This window comes from Rhinoderma darwinii, chromosome 8 (assembly GCF_050947455.1).
Source record: "Rhinoderma darwinii isolate aRhiDar2 chromosome 8, aRhiDar2.hap1, whole genome shotgun sequence".
In the NCBI taxonomy this organism is placed as follows: Eukaryota; Metazoa; Chordata; class Amphibia; order Anura; family Rhinodermatidae; genus Rhinoderma; species Rhinoderma darwinii.
Window position 1 is genome coordinate 22402945 of NC_134694.1, and position 18985 is coordinate 22421929.

Here is an 18985-nt window from a genome sequence, read left to right on the forward strand (position 1 = left end):
CTATTAATTTGTCTGGCAGAAACCTTCCTCATTATGCCTTTATCTGAACGAACCCGTATGTGCTCTGAATCAGCCACAAATCTTTTCACAGTACGATGATCACTCTTACGTTTTCTTGAACTATCCAATGTTTTCATACCTTGTACAAGGTATTGCACTATTTCACGCTTTTCGGCAGCAGAGAGATCCTTTTTCTTTCCCATATTGCTTGAAACCTGTGGCCTGCTTAATAATGTGGAACGTCCATCTTACGTAGTTTTCCTTTGATTGGGCACACCTGGCAAACTAATTATCACAGGTGTCTGAGATTGATTACAATGATCCAAAGAGCCCTAAGACACAATACCATCCATGAGTTTAATTGAAAAACTAATAATTAAATGTTTATCACACTTAAATCCAATGTGCATAATAATTTGGAACACAGTATGTACTGAGCTTTGTTCTGGTGCTGTATATATGCAATTTAGCTTTGTTCTGATGCTGTATATATGTACTGAGCTTTGTTCTGGCGCTGTATATATGTAATTAGCTTTGTTCTGGTGCTGTATATATGTACTGAGCTTTGTTCTGGCGCTGTATATATGTAATTAGCTTTGTTCTGGTGCTGTATATATGTAATTAGCTTTGTTCTGGTGCTGTATGTAGAACTATATTGCTTGTAAAATGTACAAATGGCTTTATGCTCGAGTTACATGGAAAAAAATTACACTTCATTGATTGTTAGGGAAAACAAACATGGCGAGGAAGGGGAAAGAGATGTCGGGAAAGAGGTTGGGGGGGGGGCGCAAATCTGATTCTTTGTCCCGGGGGTTGGAGAATCTAGTTACGCCTCTGTTTTTGTCAAGGGGGGCCAACTTACCATACTTTCGCCTCTGCTTTTCTGTGGCGATTTCCCACTCGTTCTCCCTCATTCAACAAGCTGTCCTTGTGGTCCTCTATTCTTTTATCCCAAATAACTGGGTGGTCCTGGATATTCATAACTAAGTTCTCCACTTGAACTTTGGTGAGAGACCTCTTTACTGCTGCTCTGTGGTACTCTCATCTGTCTTTGGGTTGTGTAAAAGGGAAGCTGGATATGGTTCAGGGCCCGAAGCTAGGATCTCACCTACCAAACATTTCCTGCAGATGTGCCATAAATGTCTTGTCAGAATACCCTAAAAAACAAACATCAAAACACATTTTATTTTCTTCTAACGTTATGTCCCTTTATGGACTAGAGATTGTGATAGTTTTACCTAAAAAGTGTTTGAGGATTATCATAGAACACCTACCTCATTCAAAATCAATGGGGCCCGTCATATGACGGATCTGGCAGAGCGGATCTGTTATAAAGGGCGGCTACATTCCTGTCAAACTTGCACTTTATTAAGCCGTACGTCCAATTGAAATGTCGCTAAGTGTAAGACACGTGGCTTTATGAAGTGCAAGTTTGACTGGAATGCGGATGTCCATGTACTTTTTATCGGAAATGACATTGGATTGGTGAGAACTGACCCTTTGGGACGGGTAATTGGATGTGATTAAGCATACAAGTGACAAGCGTGCTGCTGATTTCCACTATGCTTTCTATAAACATAAGGTGTGAACAGAGCCAAAGTTTAATAATGGTGCAGCAAAAAATAATTTTTTCAATAAAATTTTTTTTTCTTAATTACAAATTGATTTGTGGATAATCCTTTTTAGGGTTGGTGGATGTGAATGGTTTCCTGCACAGTTCCTCTACTGAAGTTTCATGATTATAATAATGCCCAGAAAATTAGACTTTTAGGTAGAGTCACAGAAGAGCCACCTGTAATGACACTACATATCCCATCATGCTCTGCCAGCGTAATACAGAGAATTCATCTACTTCTACACTGCGCATGTCTGAAGCACCTGACGTCAAGCTTTACGTTGCAGCCAATCAACTTTACGCCTCTCGTGACCTCTCCGCCTCCTTCTCAACTAGCCAATGAGGATGCGCTTCACCTGACCCAGGCGCTGCGGTGACGTCATCGGCCACATCTCTCGGAGAGCTCAGGAGAGACGGATACTGGAGAACCGGCAAGTAGATAAAATGACGTCATATCACGGGCGGCTGGAGGAGGAGTACGTGGCTGGAGCTGTAGTTACAGGCAGCGTCATTTACTGATATTGTGGCGTGTGTATAGGCAGTATATCAGCTGTAGGGTGTCCCTGTATTCAGACTATGTGGAGCTCTGACCCCGGGCATATGTCATACTGTCCCTTCCCCATTCTCAGTACCTTCTGCATTCCGTTTTTGAATTGTTTTCAATTCCATATCAGTTTGCTGGATGAGAAACAGTATGGCCACCACTACAGGAGTTGTCACCCAGCTTTCCTAGAGTCCGGAAGTTTCCTGCTTAGTATTGAAGTTCTACCTAGCTAAGTGAATGCACCTTTCAAAACTATAAGGTTGAGTTCACACGTCACAGATTTGTTGTCTTACTGTTTTTCATTGCAAAGAGTAAAAATCTGCGACGTGTTAAAGCTGTGTGGGCTGTAATGGTGATCATATTGGCTGTAACCCAGCTTTCCCAGACACCGATATTACTATTTCACAGCTTAATACAAGAGGAAATCTCCTAATTCTGAGTAATTTTTAGGTGGAGATTCCCATAGCAACCAATCAGGTTCAAGCTTTCTTTTTTTTTTTTAGAGGCCCTTTTAAAAATGAAAGGTGGAATCTGATTGGTTGCTATGGGCAACTGCACCACTTCTCCTTTGCACCAGTTTTGATATAGCTCCCCTTAAACGTGAAGTAACTTTGAAATGTGGTCCCAAGGGTGAGATTTTGGGGATCAGTGCCGTATATACTTGTACCCGTACAGTTCCCTGTGTGGTTGAGCTAGATAGAATATACATACCTGCATAGGGATTCTCTCTGTGTATGAGCATCTGTATAAGAGTGTATGTCGGGCAAAACTCAGATCTAGGTTATCTGGTTCTCAGTTTTACTGTAAGGACTTGTTCACACAGTGCAGAGTTGCTGCAGATTTTGAATGCATTTTTTAAGCCAAAACCAGAATTGGATCCAGGAGAGGAGACCTTTAAGGACTTCCTTTATATATTCTGTTTAGGTTCTGTTCCTGTTTTTAGCTTAAAAAAATACATACAAGACCTAACAATTTTCCAATATATTTTCTGTATTAATTCCTCATTGTTTTCAAGATCTCTGCTTGTTGTTCAGTAGGAACATTCATTGTTTGCTTATGCTATATTCACCTGACAGCTTTGTATGAAGCCGATGTGCTGATGGCCAGACCTGCAGAACTCTCCACTGCTCTTCTGGATGTTTGTGTATGACTGCACCGCTTGGTTGTCCTTTTTTGTTATGGTTCCTCTGAGTTCCAGATATTTTTTATTTGTTATTTTTTCATATGTATGGTCTATTATCCGGGTCTAAAATGTCCGTTGACAAAGTTGTCAATTTGTTCTGGTTTCCGGGAGGAATGGCGCAATGCAGCATTTTAAGAAAACATGCTCCAAAATGATGTTTTGGGAAATGCAAGTGTTTACTAAAATAGAAATGCCGGGAGAACTGCCGGGTCCTATTCACATGTGAACATTGTCCACACGTAACAGAATTGCTGCAGAAAATTTCTGCAGCATTTCCGCTAAAACTAGACATTCCGCTGTGGAAAAACCGCACATCTTCTTGCGTTTTTACTGCGTGTTGTGCGGCGTTTTTTTTTCAAGTCCGCGAGATGGTGACATCACCTCTGAAAAACGCAGCAATTCATTCCACTTTCCAGAGCGGGAATTAACATGCTGCTGTACACAAAATAAGCACCGCCAGTCAATTTCGGGGTGGAAATTTTCCGCAACGTGTGGACGGGATTTGTTCAATCTCACCCACTTTGCTGCTACTGTATTCTGCTGCGTATTTTCCGTCCGCAATTTCGTTACGTGTGGATGAGCCCTAAAAGTCTTGTTGAGAAGTAAATACATATTGCCTAGAATGGCTGCCAGAGATATAAACATGTCATTGAGTCAGATTATTTACAACAAGGTATCAATATGCAATGAACGTACCTAATAAAGGTATATTATAAGACTTAGGGCTCATGTACACGGCCGTATTACAGCTCTGTGCAACGTTCTGCTGTCATGTGGGTTCCATAAAAGTGTGCGGGCCCTTTCAGTACCTCCTTATGCCTCCCATTTCATACGTGTTTTCTCTGTTGGATTCTGCACGAGCATTGCTTCTATGGGAGACCATCTCTCTACGTTGCAGTATGGCTCCGTTCCGTGCATATGGCTCTGGTGTGTGCATGAGCCCGATCGGATCCATCAACAGCTGATTAACAACTCTATTCATATAAGTTTTATCATGGCAATATAGAATCCATGTAATGTATTTGCCTATTGGGTCTGTACTTCTTTCCGTTCCGTTACTCTTTCAGGGTGTTGAGGATCATGAATTGGTTACACCAGGGCGTTATTTTTGCCTATATAATTGGTATTTGCTCTTTAGTTGGGATCTGAAATCTAGAGCTGCTTTTAGTGTTTGATTTTTGCTTTCTGTATTTAGAGGATTAATCGCTGTCTCCAGCTGCAGAATGGAAGTGAAGGTGGATGCTGTCATCTGAGGCCCGGCAGTGCTATATGAAGCGCACCCCTTACAGAGCTCCTGCCACGGTCTGATCGCACCTCGTCTTTGATTCTTGTTCTTCTCAGCTAGAAAGCAATAGTCGGAAAAAGAGATCAATGTTCACCAAGCTCAAGAAAAAACTTGCGGAGGAGGCGGCCATCGCTCCACGGCCTGGGGGGGCTGCTCGTATCCCGCGCACCATTAGCAGAGAGTCAATCACATCTGTCGGGGCTGATTCTGGAGATGACTTTGTGAGTGACAGGTGATATTAACCCTTTATCTCCCACTCTAGGGACATTTAAACATGTATTCACAGGATATGCCATAAATATTTGATAGATGCTAGTTCCTCCTCTGGGATGTGCTCTTCACTTCTCTACTCTGTAGTCTACCAGAGTTACTGAAACAGTCGATTGTGCTTGGTCAGCTGTTTTTGTAACTGCCATAGAAGTCAAGGAAGAGAGCTGTGAACGCGGCTAGCTTTCCACAGAGGCATGTCTGGGACATTACAATGCGGTCTTATGATGGCTTGAAACTGACCATTTTTGCATACTGACACATGTCTGATTCTGACTTTACAGGCCTCAGATGGCAGCAGCTCTCGGGATGATTTGCCTTCTCAGATTTCCAGGAGAAATGAGCAAATCCGCAGACTGGAAGCCAAATTATCAGGTAGTTGTCTATGGAGCACAATACCGGCACATAATCTACTCTCTTATAAAAAAATTTACATTTTAAAAGATGGTTGAATGTGACTATATAATATTTTTGGTAATGTCGAGAAGTAACCCTACGTATTTAAAAAAAGAAAACCCATCATTTGGTACTATTGCAAATCGACCTAGTTATGTTGCAGATACATCACATATTCTACTATTGCTGATTTTAATTTTTTTGTCTCCCATTACATTTAAAATAAGTGAAGCCATTTTGCAATAGATTTTGATTAAAAATATTCGACTTTATTGTATCTACAGCTGCTATGCAGACCTATGTATCTCCATCGTAACAGACTACAGACAAACTCTCTGTAGTCCGATTCTGCGGTCATACCGCCTTCCATCTGTCCTCTACTTTTTCATAGCATATTTTTAGTAGATTAGCAAAAACGAATGGACAGTTGGAAGAGAGCATGTCTTCAGGACCAGACCACACTGGTTTGTTTGCAGAATTTTACGATGAAGTCCCATAGCTTTGCGTAGGAGCTGTAAACAAAAAACGGTAGGTTTTAAATCAAAACTGTTTTCAACGTTGCTTCAATCTTCATTTTAGATGCATTGGAGCAATAAAACTGCTGCTTGTGAAGGTGGACATAGGCTTTAAAGTTCCCTTTACACGGGCCAATAATCAGATGAACATACGTTCATACGAACACTCATTCACGATCGTTGTTCAGTGTCAACAGGGGAGTGATCAGCCCACGATTGGGCATTGACTGATCGCATCTCATATGCGGCCCAAAAAAATGGTCGGCAGCACATCTCCCTGTGTACACAGGGAATGTGCTTCCGACCACATGCCAATGTATGGGGGGAACAAGAGGTGTCCATGGATGGGTGATCAGCAGGGTCAGATTGGCTCACCAGAGAATCGTTTGGTGGGTCCAGGCTCTGACGCAACAAAAGGCCAGTAGATTGCAATCCCATTTGGAGCTGACTTTGTAGACAATTTACTTGTCTATTTCTTCTAAATTTGTTCCAAAATAACCTATTAGATCTTATCGATGACATGCGCTGTTTGTTCAATGATAACAACAAAGGTTACAAAGCTATTAAAAGTGGATGTGCACATGTTCTGTATAGATGGAGGGTGGGACGTGAGAATAATTTCCTCTGGTGGGCCCAGGAAACCTGTCATTGTTCTTTACAGTGACTCATGGAACCCCACTTGTAGGTTTCCAAAGCCCCCATTTGTTTTAGTGGAGGGGAAACACGCATGCATGGCCATAGTTCATGGAAAATGGGAATGTGACCGGCTTCCGTGGCTCCGAGGGTCAGTAACTGGATCTCGCCAGCCTGACTTTTACGACATATTGGACTAACCATGGGGAACTTCTTCAGGGACCTTGGTACTGTAGTCTTCCTTGTCCCCTTCTTCAGTTCGGAAAAGCTTTAGTGTAAACTATTGGTTATGTTAACAAAGAACATGTATGTTTCTTGAACACAAATACATTCCTGTACATATGTATTCAGCTCTATGCTGTATATTAAGAAGCTCTATGCTCTTAATATGGTGGCTGATCGTTTTCCTGTGAATGTCTGGTCCTTTTTAGTTCCTCCCAATAGTAAATTGATGTTAGAAGTGTGACTATCCCTGCCCTTCTCCCACTCATGTTTTGTTTTTATATTTTTTTTCCCTTTCCCCCTCTTCTGTTTGGTCTTGTGTTGGCCACTTCTTGCCTTTCCCACTTTGTCCTCTCCTGGTACTTCCATCCTGTTTGTCTACTTCACCTACAAAGATTACGCAGAACAGGTCCGAAACCTACAGAGGATGAAAGAAAAACTTGAGCTTGCTTTAGAAAAGCACCAGGATTGTACGTATTTACCTAGTCCTGTTGTCCATTATCCCTGTCCTGTCTCTAACCACCATCATTCACGTTGTACCTTCTAGTTCCTCTTAAAGGGTTTCTACACAAACATATCTTCTGGCCGTGCATGCTCAAGAAAGACGATGGTCTCCCAGGCTTCTATCTTATTCACGTACATCTGTATAAAAAATGAGCGAAACTTCCACATTGCTGGCCAAATACTATGCAGGTAACTCTGGGAGACCTGCTTGTTGCGCGCGGCTGGTACATAGTGTAGAAATCCTTTATTATTCCTCTAAAGGGGTTTGAGATTATAAAAAACATGGCTTCTTTTTTCCAGAAATGGCGCTGATATTGTCCATGGGCTGCGTCTGGTATTTCAGCTCCACCCAACTCGTGTATGGAGCTGAGCTGCATTACCAGGGACAGCCAAAATATGGAGCTGAGCTGCATTACCAGGGACAGCCAATGGACGAGAGTGGCACTGTTTGTGGATGGCGTGTCTTTCTAATCCCGTAACCCCTTTTAGCTTATTAATCATCACACCGCTCTAATCAGTTTAATTGTTGATGACATTTCTTTGCATTTTTAATCCAATTTCTTCGTTATTTTAATTGCTTTATGCATAGCGTGTGTGTTTATAGTTGATTTTTTATCACACATTGAAATATCAGTTTCTTTGGTGGAGTAACTTTTAGTCAATTTCTTTTGTACTTATTTGTGGATGTTGCTCCAAAAGATATGACACATGTCTAGCATGTTGCATTTTCTCAGATGAATAATACATCATTCATTGCTTAATCAATTATAACCCTCTATGTCCTTTGTCATTAAGTAAACATCTAGCCCTTCTTGTATCTTAAACTTATTTTTTTTTGTCACATTCAGTCAGCAGATACTAGTAAGAGTTTCCATCTCAAAAGTAGGCACATCATGAGACATTGTATTCTCCTCAATAAATAATGCTCTGGTGGAGAATAGCTCCCTAACACAGCATGCATTGGCGCATGTAAAAATCGTGTACCTCCATGGAGGCATATGTATGGGCCCACAGCAGTATATAGGAGCCGTATTACAGATTTGTTTAACACAGATCTGTAATAGGGCTGAATGCATGAGCCCTTAAAGGGAATGTGTCGCTAGAAATTGTTTTTTGTTTTTTTTTAGTTAAACCGTGTATAAATGATTAAACATTGTTCTAATTTTTTAAATTTTTTCACGAGTCAGGAAATATTATAAATTAGATTCTAATTTCTAACATTTCCCTGTGCTGGTCACTAGAGGGAGCAATTCTCAAAATTGCAGCATTGGCATGTGGTAAAGCAACCACATTGCTTTATGCTGAAAAATTTGAGAAGACACACTCGCTCTAGTGTCCTCAAACAATCCCCCCTCCTTTATCCTGGCTAGTGCCGGGAGAAACGAGGGGATTGAATGTTCAAACCTCCTACACTGTGTGTCGCCATTTTTTGAGCGAATACACAGTGTGGTAGGTTTACATACAGTGGTAATCACACAGTAAAACACGAACATACACAGACATAACTTACCTGCTCCTGCCGCCGCCGCTCCCTCTGGTCCGTCTGCTCCCTCCGCTCCTAGTGCTTGCTTCAGAACACATGTCCGGAAGCCGCGACCGGAAGTAGTAATCTTACTGTCCGGCCGCGGCTTCCGGTCCACAAGAAAATGGCGCCGGATGTCGCTCGGCCGAAGACCTTCCACAGACGGCGTACAGCATAGTGAATGGAACGGCTCCCGTTCGCATTCTCTATGGGGATGTATGTGCCGTGTTCCATGTCTGTATGTGTCGTTAATCGACACATACAGAGATAAAAAAAAAATGGCAGCCCCCATAGTGAAGTAAAAGAAAGAAAATAAAAAAAAGTAAAACACAAACACACAAATAAATAATTTTTTTTTAAAATAAAACACTAAAAGCAAATTGATCTAAAAATTTTTTTTTTCGCGACACCCTTCCTTTAAAGGGCTTCAATAGAAGTCGGTGACTAGCCGATCGACCCAGGTCTTCCTTCTGTAACCCCCAGGGATCATCTGTTATCACCAGGGCAAGCCACGTCTGTCCATTCTTTTCTAGTTGCTGCTGAGGAAATATAGAATTACAAGCCAGTCATTCTAATGCATTGCAAACCATGTAATGTATGGACAGACTGGAACTGCCAGAGTGGAAGTAATTTTGCTCGTAGAAGGGGTCCTGAGTGGGGGATTACCCTCCACGATGTTCATATGCCCTAAACTTTTAAACGTATATATATTTATATAGTGACATAGGGATTGTGTAGCTGTTAAAGTGGATCAGAAAGCACATTCAGGTGTGTCAGAATATTGGTAATGCTATGAAATGTATTTACTGACAATGTGGAACAATTAATATGTAGCAGTAAAATCGCCTGTCAACAACTGCTCGACCAAAAAGGAGTTTAGAGGGTTTTTCCAGTTAGAAAAAAATTGATGGCCTATTCTCAGAATAGGCCATTAATATTGAGCGCCGCAGCCCCTTCGAAAACAGATCGGCGGGTGTGCCGTGAGTTGGACCCCCACCGATCAGATATTGATGGTCAAACCTGAGAATAGCTCATCAAATTATTTTAGCTGAAAATCCTTTTAAAGCATAGGTTTATATTTGGTGAACTTAAAGGCTCTTTCCCATTTAATAAAGTAATGGCACATCGCTAAAATATGCCATCGCTTTCTGATTGGCGGCGGCGGCGGACTGCCGCACCAATGTATCGCCATCAAAGTATCCCCCCCATGCTTCCGACACTTCACTTTTCTTTGCTTTATGAGATAGGAAAACCCCTTAAAGAGGCTCTGTCACCAGATTTTGCAACCCCTATCTCGTATTGCAGCAGATCGGCGCTGCAATGTAGATAAGAGTAACGTTTTTGTTTTTTTTAAACGAGCATTTTTGGCAAAGTTATGACCATTTTTATATTTATGTAAATGAGGCTTTCTAAAGTCCAAGTGGGTGTGTTTAAAGTAAAAGTACAACTGGGCGTGTATTATGTGCGTACATCGGGGCGTGTTTACTACTTTTACTAGCTGGCCGTTCTGACGAGAAGTATCATCCACTTCTCTTCAGAACGCCCAGCTTCTGGCAGTGCAGACACAGCGTGTTCTCGAGAGATCACGCTGTGACGTCACTCACTTCCTGCCCCAGGTCCTGCATCGTGTCGGACCAGCGAGGACACATCGGCACCAGAGGCTACAGTTGATTCTGCAGCAGCATCGGCGTTTGCAGGTAAGTCGATGTAGCTACTTACCTGCAATCGCTGATGCTGCTGCAGAATCAACTGTAGCCTCTGGTGCCGATGTGTCCTCGCTCGTCCGACACGATGCAGGACCTGGGGCAGGAAGTGAGTGACGTCACAGCGTGATCTCTCGCGAACACGCTGTGTGTCTGCACTGCCAGAAGCTGGGCATTGTGTAGAGAAGTGGATGACACTTCTATACACAACGCCCAGCTAGTAAAAGAAGTAAAAACGCCCCGATGTACGCACATAATACACGCCCAGTTGGACTTTTACTTTAAACACGCCCAGTTGTACTTTAGAAAGCCTCATTTACATAAATATAAAAATGGTTATAACTTGGCCAAAAATGCTCGTTTTTAAAAAAAACAAAAAACGTTACTGTAATCTACATTGCAGCGCCGATCTGCTGCAATAGGAGATAGGGGTTGCAAAATCTGGTGACAGAGCCTCTTTAAGCTTGTTTATAAGAGAATAGCATATACAGTAGTTCCATAAGGCTTCGTTCACATATAGGTTCAGACATTCTGACCTTCCGTCTGAGCTTTCCGTCAGAATAGAGCCCTGACTGACACAAACGGAAACCATAGGTTTCCATCACCATTGATTTCAATGGTGACGGATCCGGAGCCAATGGTTTCCGTTTGTCTCAGTTGTGCAAGGGTTCCGTTGTTTGGACGGAATGAATTGCGTAGTCGACTACAGTATTGAAAGCTCCGTCGGAACGGAACCCGGACGCAGATGTGAGCCAAGCCTTATATACATATGTTACCTCAATTGTCCCTTTCATGTGCAGAAGAGATTTGGAGAGGTGAGAAAAGGTTTCCAGCCTGTCCGTCAGCAGAACACTGGCCTTTTAGCAGCCTGTGTTGTGCCACAGCAGACGCAGTTACCCCATTGCTATCTTGCTGTTATCATATCACTTCTGTTCCTAATCACAGCCATTGAGGACATTTGGGTCTCATTATCTAGGACTCCACGGCTCGCTGGCTGGAGCAACTTACATCAATTGAATGGTCTATCTTAGCACAAACATACGGTTTATTATTAACATAGTCTCATTTACCAAGGACACTGGTCTCCATAACTGTCTGTTTAGAGGTTGTTGACCTAATCTTATTTAATTATTTAGATTGGATGATCTTTCTATGTAATCCTTTGAACCCCTGTCACCAGAAATGGTTTTTCCTTTGATTCCCAATTTATATAAGGTGTCATATAACAAATTGAATTTTTCATGAATGGGTGTGTATATATAAATAATAATAATAATTATTATATTTAAAAAAAGTCACCATGACAACTAGTTTTAATGACAAGTATATTATATTGACCCTGAAAGTTGGGACTCACTGCCCCCCACCCCAATTCTAACCTGTGTGCATTAGCAACAATCCACAATGTGCGTTAAAGTTGTATAGATGTAAGAATTGTTTATGGCACTTTGTGTCGGAGACGGTCTGGTTAGTGATTTGCTGCCTTCTATCCCAGCATCAATGAGGAAGTTTCAAGACCAAAATGAGATGTATCAGACAAGCCGAGCCAAGATGGCAGAAGAGTATTCGCTTTCTCTTGAAAAGAAAGACCAGGTGGGTCTGGTGACTATATGACTATTTCTTGTTTTTATTTCCTCTGCTTGTCCCATCATATCTTTGGGTTAGGGCTCTTTTCACGTTACCACTAGTTTCTGTTCCATTGGGTTTACATAGATTTCTGACAGCTAAAATTGTTGCACTCCTGTAAAAAAAAAAGGAAAAAAAACGGACACGATGGACCCATTATAAGTTAATTAGATCCATCAACATTCATTTCACAACAGATCCGTCAGGGTTCTGGTAATGACGGAATTTTTCATACCAAATGCTGTAAGTAAATTGCTTCCCATTCTGTATACGGAGTGTCTCTTTAAAACGGACTTCGATGCAAAACCTGAAGACTACTTGTTAAGTAAGGTTGAACACCGTGATCCACATCATATTAATGGGTCTAGGTAACTGAGAGATGTTTTCAGCATTCTTTCTCTGAATGGTCTTTGGTAACGTACATATGGTTAGCAGGAAGTAGGGGGTATCACTGCAGGATCATATTACACAGGGTTTGTTTGTAGTCTGTAATCATGGAAACACATTAGTCTTTATATGAGCTGTAGACAAAAAATAAGCTAATAACCAATAAGCTTCATACACTTCTCATTGTTCCAGCCCGGCATGATCCACAGCACAGTGAGATTGTGCAGTGAAAGAAGCTGGGCTGGAACAATAAGAAGTGCAGGACACTGATTGGTCGGCCTCATACACCCCTCTGTACACGCCCACTTGGTCAAAAGTAAAAACACGCCCAGTTGGTCTTTAAGAAACTAAATCTAAAATGGCTCATAACTTGCTCAAAAATGATCGTTTTTCAAAATAAAAACCACTGCTGTTATCTACATTCCAGCGCCAATCAGATTATGTAGGAGACAGGGCACTTATAATCTGGTGACAGAGCCTCTTTAATTTTGCACAACTCTGCTTACAGAGTTATGGTTTTCCCAGATATTCAGATTATTTAGCATCCCTCCAGTAATCTGTAACCATTAGTTGTAACGTTCCAGGCATGGGTGTTTTAGGGAAGGCCTGGTATACTTTCATGTTTATTCACAGATCATGTGCATCTGCAGTGTATTGACAAAAGCATAACATTTACTGTAATAGAAAAAGCCAGGCAACGATCACCGATCGCTGATTCTTAACTGTGTAGATATAAATATGAAGTAATGAACACATAATTTATATAAATCACTAACTATGAATGGGGTTTTTATTATTATTTTAGGAATGGCTGGTGAAGCTTGAAAATCTTGAAGAGGTAAGTCAAAGCAGAATAACAATATAATTATTTTCTAATCTACTCTTGAAGTGACCCTAAACATAAAAAGATCAATTATCTTTATACTTCCCGGGAGGAAATTATTATGTCTACACAGCCTTTTTCAGTCCTACCGTTCTGAATAATAGATGTAGGATATTGTATGGGTTTTAGCTATTTTGTCTTTGGCTAGGAGGCAGCTCTCTGCATCTGAAAGCTTCCCCCGCAGTTTAGTCTGTGACGGAAACAAAGCACAGCCAAGCCCCACCCTGTTATTTAGGCTCCTCCTACTCCATATGCTCCAGATGATCTTGGAAGTATAGCCTTAACCCCTTCCCGCTCCTGGACGTACTATTAGGTCATGGCAGCTGTATCGTTCGCGCTCCATGACCTAATAGTACGTCTCGGGAGAAACGGCCGTTTCGGCCGTCCTCCCGACACATACAGGAGCTGTGACAGCTGCTGTCTCGTACAACAGTTGCCGCAGCTCCTACAGCAGGGACCGATCGCTGTGTCCCCACTGATTAACCCCTTAAAAGCCGTGTTCAATAGAGATCACGCCTTTTTAGGGATTAAGCTACAATCGCCAGCCTGCTACACGATAGCGGCTGACGATGGTAACGATGGCAACCGGACACCAAACAATGGCATCCGGCTATGCCATCGACGGAAGCCTAGTGGGTCCTGACGAAGTCAGGACCCACTATGCTTGCTGTCAGTGAGTAGCTGACAGCTCTAATACACTGCACTACGCATGTAGTGCAGTGTATTAGCATAGCGATCAGGGCCTGCTGCCCTCAAGTCCCCTAGTGGGACAAAGTAATAAAGTAAAAAAAAAAGTTTAAAAAAGATGTGTAAAAATAAGTAAAAAAAGTAAAAATCCCCCCTTTTCCCTTATCAGTCCTTTATTATTAAAAATATATAAACAAACAAATAAACTGTACGTAATTGGTATCGCCGCGTCCGTAACGGCCTGAACTACAAAATTATTTAATTATTTATCCCGCGCGGTGAACGCCGTAAAAGAAAATAATAATAAACCGTACCAGAATCACAATTGTTTGGTCACTTCACCTCCCAAAAAATGGAATAAAAAGAGATCAAAAAGTCGCATGTACCTAAAAATGGTACTGATGGAAACTACAATTCCTTACGCAAAAAATAAGTCCTCGCATGGCTTTATTGATGGAAAAATAAAAAAGTTATGGCTCTAAGAATAAGGTAACACAAAAAGTGAATGATTTTTTACAAAACGTATTTTATTGTGCAAACGCCATAAGACACAAAAAAACTATAAACATCTGGTATCGCCGTAATCGTATCGCCCCGCAGAATAAAGTGAATGTCATTTATAGCGCACGGTGAACGCTGTAAAAAAAAATAGAATAAAAAAACAATAGTAGAATTGCTGCAAGTAGAAGCAGGCTCCAAGGTGGACACTGGGGTGGCAGCCCAGGTAGAAGCCTTGGAGTGTTGTTGGGTCTCCCTAAGCTTCGGCAAGGGGGGATCATCGATCCTCTTGGCCTAAGGCTTGGAGGGTCGGGGAATGGTTATGCGGGGCCTCTCTCTTTTAAGAGAAGGGCTGCGATAGACAGCATCCTTGTTCACTTTTTGTGTGGCACCCCTGCACTTTTTTTTGCACTTGGGTGATAGAAAGCACGACTCTGGCTTTTAATAAAAAAAAAAAAAGCTGTCACAGCTCCTACAGCGGGGACCGATCGCTGTGTCCCCGCTGATTAACCCCTTAAAAGCCACGTTCTATAGGGATCGGTGACTATGGCAACCGGACACCAAACAATGGCGTCCGGCTATGCCATAGACGGAAGCATAGTGGGTCCTGACAACGTCAGGACCCACTATGCTTGCTGTCAGTGAGTAGCTGACAGTTCTAATACACTGCACTACGCATGTAGTGCAGTGTATTAGAATAGCGATCAGGGCCTCCTGCCCTCAAATCCCCTAGTGGGACAAAGTAATAAAGTAAAAAAAAAGTTAAAATAAGATGTGTAAAAATAAGAAAATACAAGTATTAAAAGTAAAAATCCCCCCTTTTCCCTTATAAGTCATTTATTATTAATAAAAATATATAAACAAACAAATAAACTGTACGTAATTGGTATCGCCGCGTCCGTAACGGCCTGAACTACAAAATTATTTTGTTATTTATCCCGCACGGTGAACGCCGTAAAAGAAAATAACAATAAACCGTACCACAATCACAATTGTTTGGTCACTTCACCTCCCAAAAAATGGAATAAAAAGAGATCAAAAAGTCGCATGTACCGAAAAATGGTACTGATGGAAACTACAGTTCGTTACGCAAAAAATAAGTCCTCGCACGGCTTTATTGATTGAAAAATAAAAAAGTTCTGGCTCTCAGAATAAGCGAACACAAAAAGTGAATGATTGTTTACAAAACTTATTTTATTGTGCAAACGCCATAAGACACAAAAAAACTATAAACATCTGGTATCGCCGTAATCGTATCGCCCCGCAGAATAAAGTGAATATGTCATTTATAGCGCACGGTGAACGCTGTAAAAAAAATAAAATAAAAAAACAATAGTAGAATTGCTGTTTTTTAGTCACCGCGCCGCCTAAAAATAGAATAAAAACTGATCAAAAAGCCGCATGCACCCCAAGAAAACTACAATGAATTCCTCAAGGGGTCTAGTTTCCAAATTGGGGTCACTTTTGGGGGGTTTCCACTGTTTTGGCACCACAAGACCTCTTCAAACCGGACATGGTGCCTAATAAAAAAAGAGGCCTCAAAATCCACTAGGTGCTCCTTTGCTTCGGAGGCCGGTGCTTCAGTCCAGTACCGCACTAGGGCCACATGTGGGATATTTCTCTAAACTGCAGAATCTGGGCAATAAATATTAAGTTGCGTTTCTCTGATAAATCCTTTTGTGTTATAAAAAAAATGGTACAAAAAGGATTTTCTGACAAAAAAAAAATGTAAATTTCACCTCTACTTTGCTCTAAATTTCTGTGAAACACCTAAAGGGTTCATAAACTTTCTACATGCTGTTGTGAATACTTTGAGGGGTCTAGTTTCTAAAATGGGGTGTTTCATAGGGGTTTCTAATATATGGACCCCTCAAAGCAACTTCAGAACTGAACTGGAACCTAAAAAAATAAATAAATGAGGCAATACTTCGCTTCTTACATTATACTGATAATGAGCCGTGCCCACCCCGAGATGACCCCAGTTTTGACCGTTTGTATAAACGGAGACCCCTATTAGACCGTTTCAGTGCCCGGTTTTCCCCAGCATACACCCCGAGAAGTGTATTTCTATTGATGAGTCCCTGGTACATTTTAAAGGGAGGGTTCAATTCCGCGAGTACCTGCCGGGTAGGAGGGCAAGGTATGGCGTGAAGATGTATAAGCTGTGCGAGAGTGCATCAGGGTATACCTACAGGTTTAGGATGTATGAAGGAAAGGCCACCCCCAAACCAGACTGCATCCTGGACTACAATAGGTACATGGGAGGGATGGACTTGTCACATCAAGTCCTGAAGCCCTACAGCGCCATGCGGTGTGGTATAAGAAGCTGGCCGGGCACATCATACAGATGGCTTTGTACAATGCGTACGTGCTACATCGATGTGCAAGCCAGACGGGAACTTTCCAGGAATTTCAAGAGGTGATTATCAAGAACCTAATCTTTAGGGACCAAGAAGGGGGGGCACCCAGTACTTCTGGAAGCGAGGCAACACGCATCGTACCATGGCGGCAACACTTTCCTGGAGAAGTTCCCCAAACTGGCAAGAAGGGAAAAAGTCAAAAGAGGTGCAAAGTCTGCTATAAGGGATGACACAATATATCAATGTGACGCATGTCCCGAAAAACCAGAGCTCTGTATGAAAGAGTGTTTTAAAATTTATCATACATCCCTTGGTTTATAATTTACCCCAATTTTACTTACCCTGATGGACTCCGCACAGCTTATCCCCCCTCGTCTTTCCCCTCTGGGCCCTGCTGTGTGCCCAGGCAGCTGATAACAGCCACATGTAGGGTATTGCCATACCCGGGAGAACCCACATTACAGTTTATGGGGTGTAGGTCTCCGGTCAAAATGCTTACTACACCTCTAGATGAATGCCTTAAGGGTGTAGTTTTGAAAACGGGGTCACTTCTTGCGGGTTTCAACTGTACTGGTACCTCAGGGGCTTCTGCATACATGACTTCGCACTAGAAAATCCCCAGTAGGCCAAATGGTGGTCCTTTCCTTCTGAGCCCTCCCATGGGCCCAAACGGCGGTTTATCACCACAAATGGGGTATTGCCGCACTCAGGACAAATTGGGCAACAGAATGGGGTATTTTGTTTCTTGTGAAAATAAGAAATTTTCAGCCAAAACTACATATTATTTGAAAAAAATAATTTTGTTTTCATTCCCAGCCCAATTCAAATAAGTTCTGTGAAAAAACTATTCGGTCAAAATGGTTACAACACCCATAAATGAATTCCTTTAGGGGTGTAGTTTCCAAAATGGGGTAATTTGTGGTTGGTTTCTATTGCTTTGATACCTATGGGGCTCTGCAAATGCGACATGGCACCCGAAAACCAATCTAGCAAAATCTGGACTCCAAAGAACAAATGGAGTATTTTATTTCTTGTGAAAATAAGAATTTTTGAGCTAAAATTACATATTATTGGAAAAAATATATATATTTTTAATTCCCAGCCCAATTCAAATAATTTCTGTGAAGAAACTATGGGGTCTAAATGGTCACATTACCCATAAATGAATTCCTTGAGGGGTATAGTTTCCAAAATGGGGTCACTTCTGGTGGGTTTCCATTGCTTTGATACCTCTGGGGCTCTGCAAATGCGACATGGCACCCGAAAACCAATCCAGCAAAATCTGTACGCCAAAGAACACACAGCGCTCCTTCCCTTCTGAGGCCTCCCATGGGCCCAAACGGCAGTTTATCGCCACAAATGGGGTATTGCTGCACTCAGGAGAAATTGGGCAACAAAATGGAGTATTTTGTTCCCTGTGAAAATAAGAAATTTTGATCAAAAATAAAATCTTATAAAAATGACATTTTTTTAATGTCACAGCCCAATTGAAATAGGTGCTGTGAAAAAACTGTGCGGTCAAAATGCTAACAACAACCATAAATGAATTCCTTGAGGGGTGTAGTTTCCAAATGGGGTCACTTTTGGTGGGTTTCCATTGCTTTGATACCTCTGGGGCTCTGCAAATACGACATGGCACCCGAAAACCAATCCAGCAAAATCTGGACTCCAACAAACACATAGCGTTCCTTTCCTTCTGAGCCCTCCCATGGGCCCAAACGGCAGTTTATCACCACAAATGGGGTATTGCTGCACTAAGGACAAATTGGGCAACAAAATGGTGTATTTTGTTCCCCGTGAAAATAAGAAATTTTGATCACAAATTACATTTTATTGGAAAAAATTAAATTTTTTTCATTTCACAGCCCAATTCAAATACGTGCTGTGAAAAAACTGTGCGGTCAAAATGGTAACAACAACCATAAATGAATTCCTTGAGGGGTGTAGTTTCCAAAATGGGGTCACTATTGGGGGATTCCTACTGTTTTGGCACCTCAACACCTCTTCAAACCTGGCATGCTGCCTAAAATATATTCTAATAAAAAAGAGGCCTCAAAATGCACTAGGTGCTTCTTTGCTTCTAGGGCTTGTGTTTTATTCCACGAGCGCAGTAGAGACACATGTGGGACATTTCTAAAAACTGCAGAATCTGGAC

At 41.8% G+C, this 18985-nt stretch overlaps 1 protein-coding gene across 2 annotated transcripts in view; it reads left to right on the forward strand.

Moving 5' to 3' along the window:
• The first annotated feature begins 1959 nt into the window (after positions 1-1959).
• The window catches only part of GOLGA1 (golgin A1), a 42947-nt gene continuing 25921 nt past the window's right edge, over positions 1960-18985 (forward strand). The window contains exons 1-6 of one of the 2 annotated variants that reach the window (XM_075835496.1): positions 1960-2046; positions 4538-4848; positions 5179-5269; positions 7056-7130; positions 11885-11982; positions 13208-13240. In XM_075835496.1, coding sequence (XP_075691611.1) covers positions 4714-4848; positions 5179-5269; positions 7056-7130; positions 11885-11982; positions 13208-13240 — 432 coding nt within the window. In that variant the 5' untranslated portion in view covers positions 1960-2046; positions 4538-4713. The remainder of the gene's footprint in view (positions 2047-4537; positions 4849-5178; positions 5270-7055; positions 7131-11884; positions 11983-13207; positions 13241-18985) is intronic. The other variant, XM_075835498.1, reaches the window with a different exon arrangement.